We start from the raw sequence: 11,770 nt of genomic DNA on the forward strand, positions 1-11,770 counted from the left end.
CAAGTAGATATCATCCAATTTATTTCTCATCTCTTGGTTGGCTTGTTAGTCTCCCTTATCCATGAAAATATTAGTTTTAATGTTGTTGGTGTGGGCTTTTGGGCCTTTTTTGTCAGTATACCCCTCGATTTCAATTAAAAAAAAATTAGAACATAAACACCAAGAGAATCATATAAATAAATACAAGGTTGTTGTGTTACCTGACTCTTACTGGGGGCTATTAGAACACATCTCTTAAATTAATTTGTTTTATTTATTTATTAATTTAAATATTATTGACTATAGTAACATCTATGGTGTTACGGGTCGATTTCGACCCATGTATATTTACTTCAAGAAAAATGCAAAAAAGTATTTTTTCAGCAGTAGAACTTTAATATAAACACAAAATGAAAAGCAAGTGATATTGTGACCCTGCAGTCCAGTAGTCATATCGAGGACCACACGTTTTCCTTGTTTTTTTCTCAGGAATGCCACTCACAGCTTTGCCTGTGTAAATCTGTAGTTTCCATGCATAACATAATACTAAAAGGTTATGGGTTATGAAATTGCATGGCAAAAGTTCACCCAGGTCCATGTCATTGTGTATCAGTACCATGTGTGGAGCACCAGAGGGCATCCAGCGGAATGATTGTAAACAGGAGGAGAACATACGTCTCTTGAGTTGTCTTTGCCGCCTCGGTGGACAGACTGGAGATGACGCTCATGTTTGAGAAATGTCTTGAAACAATTCAAACATGCGTGGGAAAATAAGGAAGCACGTTTTAAAGCAGCGTTTCACAGGTTGGTCTCATCCCACGTGGGGTCGTTCATGCTCTTCAACACCCTCCTGACAACCTTCTCCAGATCTTTGCGGGCCCTCTGCTCTTCCTCAAGCGACCTTTTCATCTTCTTGTTGTCCTACACAGGGACAGCAGAACGTGCATCCTTAATTCGTATTTTTCATTATAGAGGCATGTTGAACTATATATACAACGGGGAACATACAGTAATGCCTTGAGATACGAGTGACCTGACTTGCAAGTTTTTGAAGATTCATTTAACCGATTTTTAGGTTTTTGTCTTGTGAGCCAAAATTTGATATGCGAGTGCTATATTGTGGCAGTGAACTCAACTCACTTCACAACATGCAGCAATTTGGCAGGTAGTGAACAATTCTTGGAAAAGCGCCTTCCAGCTGTTTAGTGCCACACCAGTTGAAGTGTATTGTCAAACGAATCATAAAACAGATTACATGTGTACAACGTTTCACTTAATACTAACAACAAAAACACGAATGATGGGCTATCAAATAGCATCAGTGTCGCAGTGTTACAATCCTTTCAGTAAAGTATATTTGAATACAAATAGCAAAGCAACTTATTTGAAATTCATGAAAATGGCTCCAATTTTCATTGTGGGACCACTAGGTGGCACAATGCAACGTGTTACCGCAACTAGTAGACAGTGGACTGCTCCAAAGTCGATCATGAGAGGTGTAGGGAGAAAAAAAGACGGCTTTGTGTGTGTGTGTGTGCGTGCGTGTGTGTGTGCGTGTGTGTGTGTGTGTGTGTGCGTGCGTGCGTGCGTGCGTGCGTGCGTGCGTGCGTGCGTGTGTGTGTGTGTGTGTGTGTTTTTAAAGAAAACTGGTAAGACTCTGCACTTGCAAACCGGAGACTGGTCATGGCATGGGTTCCATCCCCACCTCAATTAAAAACAAAAAAACAACAACAAAAAGTCGATCAAAGGAGCAAAAAAGGTTGGCCTTGGAATATTGTCATTCATTTGTAAAGTAAGACTTCAAAAAATAGTTTTTTTTTTGTTCTATTTTCTACCCATACAGAGGCAGCATATGTTAAATGGTTATGACGTGTGAAATTTTTTAGTAAACTTTGCATATTAATTACATCTCTCGAGGCCAGGCTGAGTGTCCCCTTTTTTGGAAAACAAAATATGTTCACCCACAATTTTTTTTTAAACTTACATTTGGGATTTTCCTCCAAGATGTGCTCCAAAATATATATATTTTCAAATTTACATAATTAAAAAAACAAACATTAAAAAAAAAATGCAGAACCTGAGTGCCACCCACATGGTGAAAAGGTGTAGTGGGATGCTGGTTAACTACTGCAGCTAAAGTTTCTCCTGCCAGTGTGCACAGAAACTCTGAGCTGCTACCGGACACTTTATCTCAAGCAAGCATATCATTAAAGTGGGAAAATACAGAGAAAACATGCTAACCGCTAAAGCTATGTAGTTACAGTACATGTAAGGTAGCCAATCAATAGATTGTGTAGTAGAAGTGTATTTCTATTAATTGTATACGGTTTAATTTTTCCAGACTCTTTTATTTGAGAATTTACTGCTTAGGAGTAAGAAAATATGTTTCATTCAAACTCAGATATTTTGCATTTGAGACAACATTTGAGAATGTTCAAATCTTTTTTGAACAATGTCTTGTACAGTTAAAAAAAAAAAAAGGATCGATTTGTTCAGTAATTACCTGTTTTAGCTCTTGTACCTCATCCCTCAGGGCATACACCACATCCACAAGGCTCCTTGTAAGAAAGAAAGAAAAAATAATCAGCTTTACTATTGCTTGTGGGTTTCCAAAAATAGTTAGATTTTTTTTTAGTTTTCCAAATTTTTCTTTAAAATTCATTAGTTAAATTTTTGGCATGGATTTTGTTTTATAGTATATAAGTATAGGTCACACTTTTTTTTCATAGTTCGGCTAGTCATGTACCTCATATTCAAGTGCGATTTGTTTATTTTAAAATTAAGAGTTTGGACTGTCATCCGAAGTCCCCGTCCTGAATCGTGTTGACTTTCTTTTGGCAAATACTTTTGGTGCATTAACTCCGTATTTGCCAAAACACTGTAATAAAGTGTACCTGCACTCTAAAAAGAGAATTGTTGAAACAATTTAACTCATTCGCTGCCATTGATGACTATAGACGTCAAAAATTAATTAAAAGTATTTCTATTTAAAAAAAAAAAATCCCGTTTTTGTTAACAAGAGTATGAAAACCTAGAATTTTTTTGTGTACATTTAGAACAGATGTCAAATTTGTGATTAATCGTGAGCTAACTAGTGAAGTCATGCGATTAATTACGATTACACATTTTAATTGCCGGATGCCCCTAATTTTTAATAATCTTTTCTTAAATATATATATTTTTTTTTTAAATATTATTATTAAAAATTACTCACAATTATTCCCAATTGTTTATATCTGTTCTACTACAAGAAAAAAAATCTAGGTTTTCAAACTCTTGAAAAAATAAAATAAAAATTGCTAAAATTAATTTTTGACGTCTATAATCGTCAATGGCAAAAACAAACCAAGTACCAGCAACAACAAGCTCATTTGTACTTCTATACTTATTTTGACAGGGTGGGGATTTTTCCGTTTTTGTTTCCCAGGATATTATTTCTCTCTCCATTACAATTACAGTATAGGCTGATTGCCAGTTGTGTTAATTAGATGATGACAGACAGCCAATAGTTCATTTGCTTACTAGGGAGCTTGCAACGCTGCTCTACTGTTTGATTGTAATATTTTACAATTGGCCACCAGGTGTCGCTGTGGGGAAATGTTTCGAACATTCCAAAAGAGCGATTCTTTTTGTGAATCAATAGTTCCAAATGATTTGATCGTTTCAATGTTCCATTTCTGCCATCCCTACTGTCCGTTCCTTCCTTTTCTCCCCTTGTGTCCATCTAACCGAGTCTTTAAAAAGGCACTGCGCAAACCACCAATTGGTTAAAAGGAAAACTGGTTGGGTAGGGCCACGGCTGCACAAGGTGCAGGCAATAGCAAATAGTTGGCTGTCAATTAGGCTGGAAGTCCATTAAAAACAGAAATGCACTGCAACCAAAACACAGCAAATGCAAAATATACCAAAAACAACAAAAATAAAAAGCAAGATTACAAAACTCGAGCATGAAAAAAAAATACTTCCACCTTATGACAGCCCTGTTCCTACATATGCTTTGCACTTTGAAGTGGTTATTAACCTTCGTCTTGTGTTAACTTTCTGTTACCATCTCTTATGTTAACGGGTCGGTTTCGACCCGTGTCTTAAATCAGCTGTAAAATACAATAAAAACAAGTAGATATCATCCAATTTATTTCTCATCTCTTGGTTGGCTTGTTAGTCTCCCTTATCCATGAAAATATTAGTTTTAATGTTGTTGGTGTGGGCTTCTGGGCCTTTTTTGTCAGTATACCCCTCGATTTCAATTAAAAAAAAATTAGAACATAAACACCAAGAGAATCATATAAATAAATACAAGGTTGTTGTGTTACCCGACTCTTACTGGGGGCTATTAGAACACATCTCTTAAATTCATTTGTTTTATTTATTTATTAATTTAAATATTATTGACTATAGTAACATCTATGGTGTTACGGGTCGATTTCGACCCATGTATATTTACTTCAAGAAAAATGCAAAAAAGTATTTTTTCAGCAGTAGAACTTTAATATAAACACAAAATGAAAAGCAAGTGATATTGTGACCCTGCAGTCCAGTAGTCATATCGAGGACCACGCGTTTTCCTTGTTTTTTTTCTCAGGAATGCCACTCACAGCTTTGCCTGTGTAAATCTGTAGTTTCCATGCATAGCTGTTTTTTGCATCGCAGGCTGCCCAGATTTTTATGCCGTACTTCCCTGGCTTACTGGGTATGTATTGCCGGAAGGGGCGTTTTCCTCGGTAAGGGACAAGACGTTCATCGACTGTCACCTCTGGCCCTGGGTTGAACATCAGTGGAAGGAGTTGCGTCCATCTCTCCCAGACATCCCTGATGGGGGCAAGCTTGTCAGAAATTGCTCTGATATTTCAGTTGTCAAATCTGAGGACTCTTGATATCATTCGAAAGGTCTGAAGTGACATTGTTGCCCGGAAAATATTTCTGCCTGTCGATGCGTCCCAGAGACTATCAGTGGCCTCATTGCAGGATCACCAATGTAAGCATCCAGATATTCCTCATCAATGTCTTTCCACATGTCGTCATGGACTTTTTTTCCTTCAACGTTTGTCATAGCCATGATGACTCTTTTTAGTGACAATGGCATGAATAGCTCGAAACATGTCCCGATGTCACTGACTCTTGTCACAGCAAATTGTGATTCCAGGGGTCATTTTTATGACATTTGCAGCAGCTGCCCTGCCATGTACATCATGAGGTACTGAGCTCCAAAAGATCTTATCATTTTTGGATTTGAATCTTTCAGTGGGAGGAGCTTCACCACCAGTGACCTCCTAATCAGACTCATCAGATATGTCTGTGTCTTCTGGTTGATACTCCACATTGTCTTCCTCCTCAGAAACTGTGTCCTCTTCCTCATTTTCATCAAAAAGATTATCCAGAACTTGGGTCGCTGAAAATCTTCTTCTCATGTTTGTATGCTGCAAATTGGAGATGTGCACTCTGCAAGTCAAATCCATCCTTCCATCCATCCATCCATCCATTTTCTTTACCGCTTGTCCTCACAAGGGTCGCGGGGTTGCTGGAGCCTATCCCAGCTGACTTCGGGCAGTAGGCAGGGTACACCCTGAACTGGTTGCCAGTCAATTGCAAGGCTCTGCAAGTCAAATGACCTTTCAAATGAATGAATTGACCTTACATGTCAGGACATGCCCATCTCTGTTAGTTTTGTTTTTGTGCAGGTGTACTGGAAAACACGGCAAAATGAGAATCCCCTACAGCTCACAGGATTGGGAGAGGAGCTGGCTGTCAGTGTGTTGGCTGGCAGTGTAATTATGAATCCAGTTTTGGCTCTAATTATTGCTTTATAATCTTATTTTTATAACTGGGTCGAAACCGACCCTAACAACACAAATGTAACAATTTCAACCAGAGCATTTTAGAATATAGTAAAAAACTTTGTTTTTGTTTTATTTTGTTGAAATAGGGGTTCCTGACAAAGTCAAAAAGCCTTGATGCAATAAACTAATTTATATGGTTCTTTTATGCATGTTAAACCTAAAAACGGGTCGCTGCCGACCCTAACACAAGACGAAGATTCAGTCTTTTTGAAAAAACCAACCGGACGTGACTGATACATTTTTGGTGTGTCTCGATACATAGTTTGCGCCGTGGAAATTTTCTGATACCGGGGAAACAAAAAGAAAGAAACAAAAAAGCTCATATCAGCACCGATGGGTGTGTTTTTTGCTGAAGAAGCATTGAGAAGAACATTGAGAAGCATTCACATTTAACTTTTCAGCCTGATCTGCCAAATCTTTCAAAGGTAAGTAAAGATCTTGTGGATTTAATTTTGCTGTGTAAATTGATGAATTTATAGCTCACTGGTTTTGTTACATTAACTCATTCACTGCCATTGACGGCTATAGACGTCAAAAAATCATTTGAACTATTTCTATTAGTTTAACTTTTTTTTTTAAATTATTAAAAATTAGGGGCGTCAGGCGATTAAAATTTCTAATCGTTATTAATGGGATGACTTTACTAGTTAACTCACAAATTGTATCCTTTCTAAATGTACAATCATTATTTTCTAGGTTTTCATTAAAAAATGTTAAACTAATAGAAGTAGTTTAAATTAATTTTTTACCTTTCGTCGGGAGCCACTATCCTGCATGTTTCCCCTCCTCCAACACACCTGATTCAAATGTTCAGGATCGTTATGAAGCTTCCACAGAGCTTGCTGATGAGCTGATCATTTGAATCGAGTGTGATGAAGGAGGGAAACATACAACATGCAGGATAGTGGCCCTCGAGGATCGGCTTTGGACAAACCCTATCCTACCAACCCACATGGATGTCAACAGTGCATTAAAACAAAAAGCAAATAGAAAGTCAGCTGTGTTTAAGATTTTTGATGGATTGATCCTAAAAGCTAATTTAAACAAGCAGCTGTTTTATTTTAATTTTATGTTCAATACATTTGAATTTGTTTGCTTTCAAACATTTATTTAGATTCCTGACACAGTGAATCAGTAAGCATGATTAGGAGACGCAGGGACTTGGTGTTCTCCTTCATTTTCTTCCTGATCATCATCGTCATGATTGGGCGTGATTACTACAGGAGGTATGCCCGTCACATCGCTTTTGCGCCATTATGCTGTATGTCATGTAACATTAGTTATACTCCATCTATCCGTTGCCATGGTGACCCGTCAAGGGGGTCCATTGTTGCGGTCTTTTTAAAGTCGTGCGGCACGAGCTTGACTCCAGGTGAAAGTACTCAGCGTTGATCAAATTAACTGAAAACAGCTATCCTGGAACCCAAAAACACAGTATCCTATCTCAGGGTAGGTCAACTCACTGTTCAGGGTTAGTCTCAGAGTTAGTTGAACCTGCTTTGTGAAATGGACCCCTGGTTTAGGATAAAACACTATCTAAATGCGCTCTATTTAGCAATATGATCAAATTGGATTTTTCATTCTTTGGATTACGACTTTTTTTTTTTGTAAAAGTACAATTAGTAGTAACCCATTCAAATGGATTCAGGGTTTGGTGGTTGTAATGCACATTTGGTATCGAGGCGCTATATATGTATCATGTAAGAAAAAAAAGCTTGTTTTATTTTTATGTAACGTCTCTCTTTCTTGTGTCTACATTTAATGATAACGTTCATTAGCAAAGTCTCTCTTCCAAAACAAATCCCACCTGATCCAGCTGCAGACGTCTGGTGAGTGCAAACACTTGCACAAGCGGTCTCGCTTTTTCTTGCCATAACAAAGCAGACAAAGGCGGCCTAAAACTATTGTTGCTGATGTTGCAGCTCCAACCTGAGCAGCTGTACTCACGGGGTCGAGATGGCCATCATCACACAGGAAAACACACCTGTGGGAACCGTGATTCACTACTTAGACGACTGGATGCTGACCGTGACGCCAGATATCTTCAAAACCTTTGTGAAGGTACGCTGACAAATAAAAAATGGGGGGGGGGGGGGGGGGAGAATTAAAAACAAATGTATTGCTCCTAGAAGTGAAATAAAATTGTATGTGAATAAAATGTAAAAAAAAAAAAAAACTTTCTCAAAGATTAGATGCAATATTGTACTAAAAAGTTCAACATACTGAATTGTAAATCACAACAGCATAATTAAAACACACACTTCAAGAAGAAATAAAACATTTTTCAAATCAAAGTTCTCCAAATAGTAAGTCAAGCGTGCTCGCTTCGAACTATTTGTCGCTCTCAGTTGAAGATGACTATAAAACGGAAATACAACAAAAAAATGTCACATCCAAGACCTTGCTGCTCATCTTTACAGTATGAAAACAACACTGACCTTGATGCTCGTTGATTTCCAGAAGCATCCGTTCTCCACGGAGATGTACGACAAGTGCGCCGTGGTCGGCAGCGGCGGCATCCTGATCGACAGCGGCTGCGGAGAAACGATTGACTCGGCTCAGTTTGTGATCAGGTGCAATCTACCACCGCTGAACCACGTGTACGCCAAAGACGTAGGCTTCAAGACGGACCTCGTCACGGCCAACCTTGACGTCTTCGAACGCAGGTAATTCTGATGGCATCTTGTCACTTCTGCTTGTAAAGATTTCCAAATAGGAAATACTGGAAATATAAGTAATCCTTTCCATGGTGGCCATCTTATCTCATTCACTGCCATTGGCTGCTATATACATCAAAAATTCATTTTAACTATCAATTAGTTTAACATTCTTCCCACTTTTATTAACAAGAGTATGAAAACCTAGGGGGGTTATTGTACATTTAGAACACATATCAAATTTGTGATTAATCATGAGTTAACTAGTGAAGTCATGCGATTAATTATGCTTAAAAAAAATTATCGCCTGATGCCCCTATTTTTTAATAAACTTTTCTTTTTTTTTTTAAAGAAAAGATTATTAAAATAATAATAATTTAACGACCTGATGCTCCTAATTTTTGCTAAAAATTTTTTTTTAGATTATTACAAAATAATCATAATAATTAAAATTACTTCTTTTTTTTAAAGAGGAAGAAGCAAAGTTTATTAAAAATTAGGGGCGTCAGGCGATTCATTTTTTTTTCGTAATCAATCACATGACTTGACTAGTTAACTCACGATTAATTACAAATTTTATATCTGTTCTAAATGTACCAAAAAAATTCCAAGTTTTCATACTCTTGTGAACAAAAGTGGAAAAAATGCTAAACTAATAGAAATAGTTCAAACGGATTTTTGACGTCTATAGCCGTCAATGGCAGTGAATGAGTTAAAAGTTACCTGCACAGCTGTATAATTACTATAATGCTTGGTTTGTTGTGATTTTATTATGATGGACTACTTGATCATCCTCCCCCATTTTAGTTAGTGAGTAGTAGCAGATAGTAGTTGGTTGGTTAGACGGTCAGTTAGTTAGCAGTAGGCCAGTAGCGTGGGTAGCTTGGTTTTACTGGTCGCTTGATAAAAGTGCTGCTCAATTCCAAGGTCCGGCAGATGGGCAAAATCTTGATGTGTGTGTCAGTTAGCAGCCACTTGTGTACCATATTCCTCGTCATGAGATGATTTTAGACTTCTGTGTCTCTGAGGGAGCAGTGGGCAGCTTTTGTTGTGGCTATTCTCACCGGAGCTTTCCCCCACAGGTACGAGTCTCTGTCGGGCTTGGGACCACAGCAGAAACTTGTAGAAGCAGTCCAGATCTACGGGAAGGCCCTGATGCTCCTTCACACCTTCTCCTACCGCTCTTACACACAAGTGTCAATGCGGGCGGCTCGCACCCTAAAAGACTTCAAAAGCCCCATTCGTGCCATCTCATTCAACCCCAACTACGTGCGCAATGTGTCGCGGTTCTGGGCCGCCAAAGGCCTCGCCGGCTATCAGCCCACCACGGGCATATTAATGGCCAGCCTGGCTCTGGAGCTGTGCTCCGAAGTTCACCTGTACGGCTTCTGGCCCTTTGACAAACACCCGGACGGACACACTCTCACCAAGCACTACTACAACGATCTCAAGCACTTAGCCGTGCATGATATGCCCATAGAGTTTGGACTGTTGTCCACGCTGAACAAGCAGGGCGTGCTTAGGCTTCACACTGAGGCTTGTCCAGCCAAGGAAAGGGTGTGACTCTTTAAAAAAAGGAGCTTGACCATGTCCATTTTTGACAAACACAAAATCAAAGTCATCTTTTAAGATTTCATAATTTTTACTGCATAACATTTTAACTCATTCACTGCCATTGACGGCTATAGACGTCAAAATTTTATTTGAACTATTTGTATTAGTTTAACTTTTTTTCCCACTTTTGTTAACAAGAGTATGTAAACCTAGAATGTTTTTATTGTACATTTAGAACAGATATAATATTTGTAATTAATCAAGAGTTAACAAGTGAAGTCATACGATTAATTCCGATTAAAATTTTGAATCGCCTGAATTTTTAAAATCTTTTTTTTTAAATCGCGTCAGGCGGTTAAATTTCTTAATTGTAATTAATCACATGACTTCAATAGTTAACTCACAATTAATCACAAATTTTATATCTGTTCTAAATGGACAATATTTTTTTTCTAGATTTTCATACTTTTGTCAACAAAAGTGGAAAAAAATGTTAAACTACTAGAAATAGTTCAAATGAATTTTTGACGTCTATAGCCGTCAATGGCAGTGAATGAGTTAACAAATAACAAATTAAACTAGACTCTGTGTGAATGTCCGGATCCTCAAAATTAAAGGAAGTCACGTAGCAGAAAAGAGTGGCGCAGAAAAGGCAATATTAAAAAGGAGTAGAGCTGACACGCCAAACGCACCCTAACTCAAATGTATAAATCATCATATAGAGCTCTGAAGTGCACATGCCTGATGGATATGACAGAGTAAGCAACACAAAATGCAACACAAAAACAATAGCCTATCATGTGTAAATAATGGTCCAATAGCAGGTTTGGCTGATCATGTTTCTACTCGTATTTTAATGTTGTGGTATCTCGTATTTGTTGGGAACAGTGGGTTACATTGAGGGGAAAACCACATGCTGCCCCACTACAAGGAAGAGATAGATAAAAAATATATAGTAATTACATTGAAAACAAAAATAGAAATGACTAGTTTTTAAATGTGACTGAAACTAAGATTTGCATTTGGTACCCAATTTTGTAAACCCTGCCTTGGCTAATAGTAATTCAAACACATTCTAGCACAAGGAAGTTCAATATTTGAGCTCTTCAAAAATAGACAAATTGTGTTGTACCTTGCCTTATCTCCTTATTTAGGCTTTATGTTTATAGAATATGACAGTTAGTCAAATCAATTTCTATGGCACCCTTGACTTTATGTATGTTTTCGTAATTGTTCAGATTTAGTCATTTTTATTTTTTTGATCATATACAACATAACTATCAACGTTGGTTATTGGAATGTTACGCTATTTTAGATTGATACATTAAAACATGTGAAATATCCATCTTCATTAAAACACTGCAAACTAAAGTGAGCCGGTCTGAGCCATGTGTTATGATTGGTGTCCTGTCTGACTTGTGGGGTTTTGTTTGCACCTTTACTCGTCATCCTGTTTGTTCCCTTCCTTGTGTCATCCAATCATCTCCCCCAGCCACTTGTGTCTTGTCCAGGTGTCTCTCGATGTCTCGTCAGTTGGCTTGTATTTAGTTCCCTGGTTTTGTTGGATCATTGTCGCTGTCACCACCGGTGTTTTGTTTGGTCTTTTCAGATCTTTGTTGGTTTTGTTCACCCAGTACCCCTGCTAGTGTTTTTGTTAAATAAATCGTGTTCAGTTTAACATGCATCCCTGCCGCGGTTCTCCTGCCTCCCTGCATTTGGGTCCTCCAACTCCACACGTGACAC

General features: G+C 38.0%; 1 protein-coding gene and 1 long non-coding RNA gene across 3 annotated transcripts; one reads left to right on the forward strand and one right to left on the reverse strand.

The window, feature by feature from the left end:
- Positions 1–352: 352 nt before the first annotated feature.
- LOC144040868 (uncharacterized) lies at positions 353–8,714 on the reverse strand. Of its 2 annotated transcripts, XR_013289897.1 has the most exons (5): positions 8,255–8,714; positions 7,764–7,882; positions 7,624–7,682; positions 2,483–2,537; positions 353–900 (listed from the first exon to the last, which is right to left on the reverse strand). It is a non-coding gene; the product is annotated as an uncharacterized LOC144040868 (long non-coding RNA). The 2 variants fall into 2 exon arrangements; XR_013289898.1 differs by lacking the exon at positions 7,624–7,682 and having other exon boundaries at positions 8,255–8,698.
- On the forward strand, positions 6,125–11,402 carry LOC144040867 (alpha-2,8-sialyltransferase 8E-like). Its single transcript, XM_077555227.1, has 6 exons — positions 6,125–6,241; positions 6,931–7,042; positions 7,595–7,645; positions 7,739–7,877; positions 8,277–8,482; positions 9,556–11,402. The coding sequence occupies exons 2-6, from the start codon at positions 6,957–6,959 to the stop codon at positions 10,034–10,036; spliced, it is 963 nt and encodes a 320-aa protein (XP_077411353.1). The 5' UTR covers positions 6,125–6,241; positions 6,931–6,956; the 3' UTR covers positions 10,037–11,402.
- The last annotated feature ends 368 nt before the right edge of the window (positions 11,403–11,770 follow it).

This window comes from Vanacampus margaritifer, unplaced genomic scaffold (assembly GCF_051991255.1).
Source record: "Vanacampus margaritifer isolate UIUO_Vmar unplaced genomic scaffold, RoL_Vmar_1.0 HiC_scaffold_42, whole genome shotgun sequence".
Lineage (NCBI taxonomy): Eukaryota > Metazoa > Chordata > Actinopteri > Syngnathiformes > Syngnathidae > Vanacampus > Vanacampus margaritifer.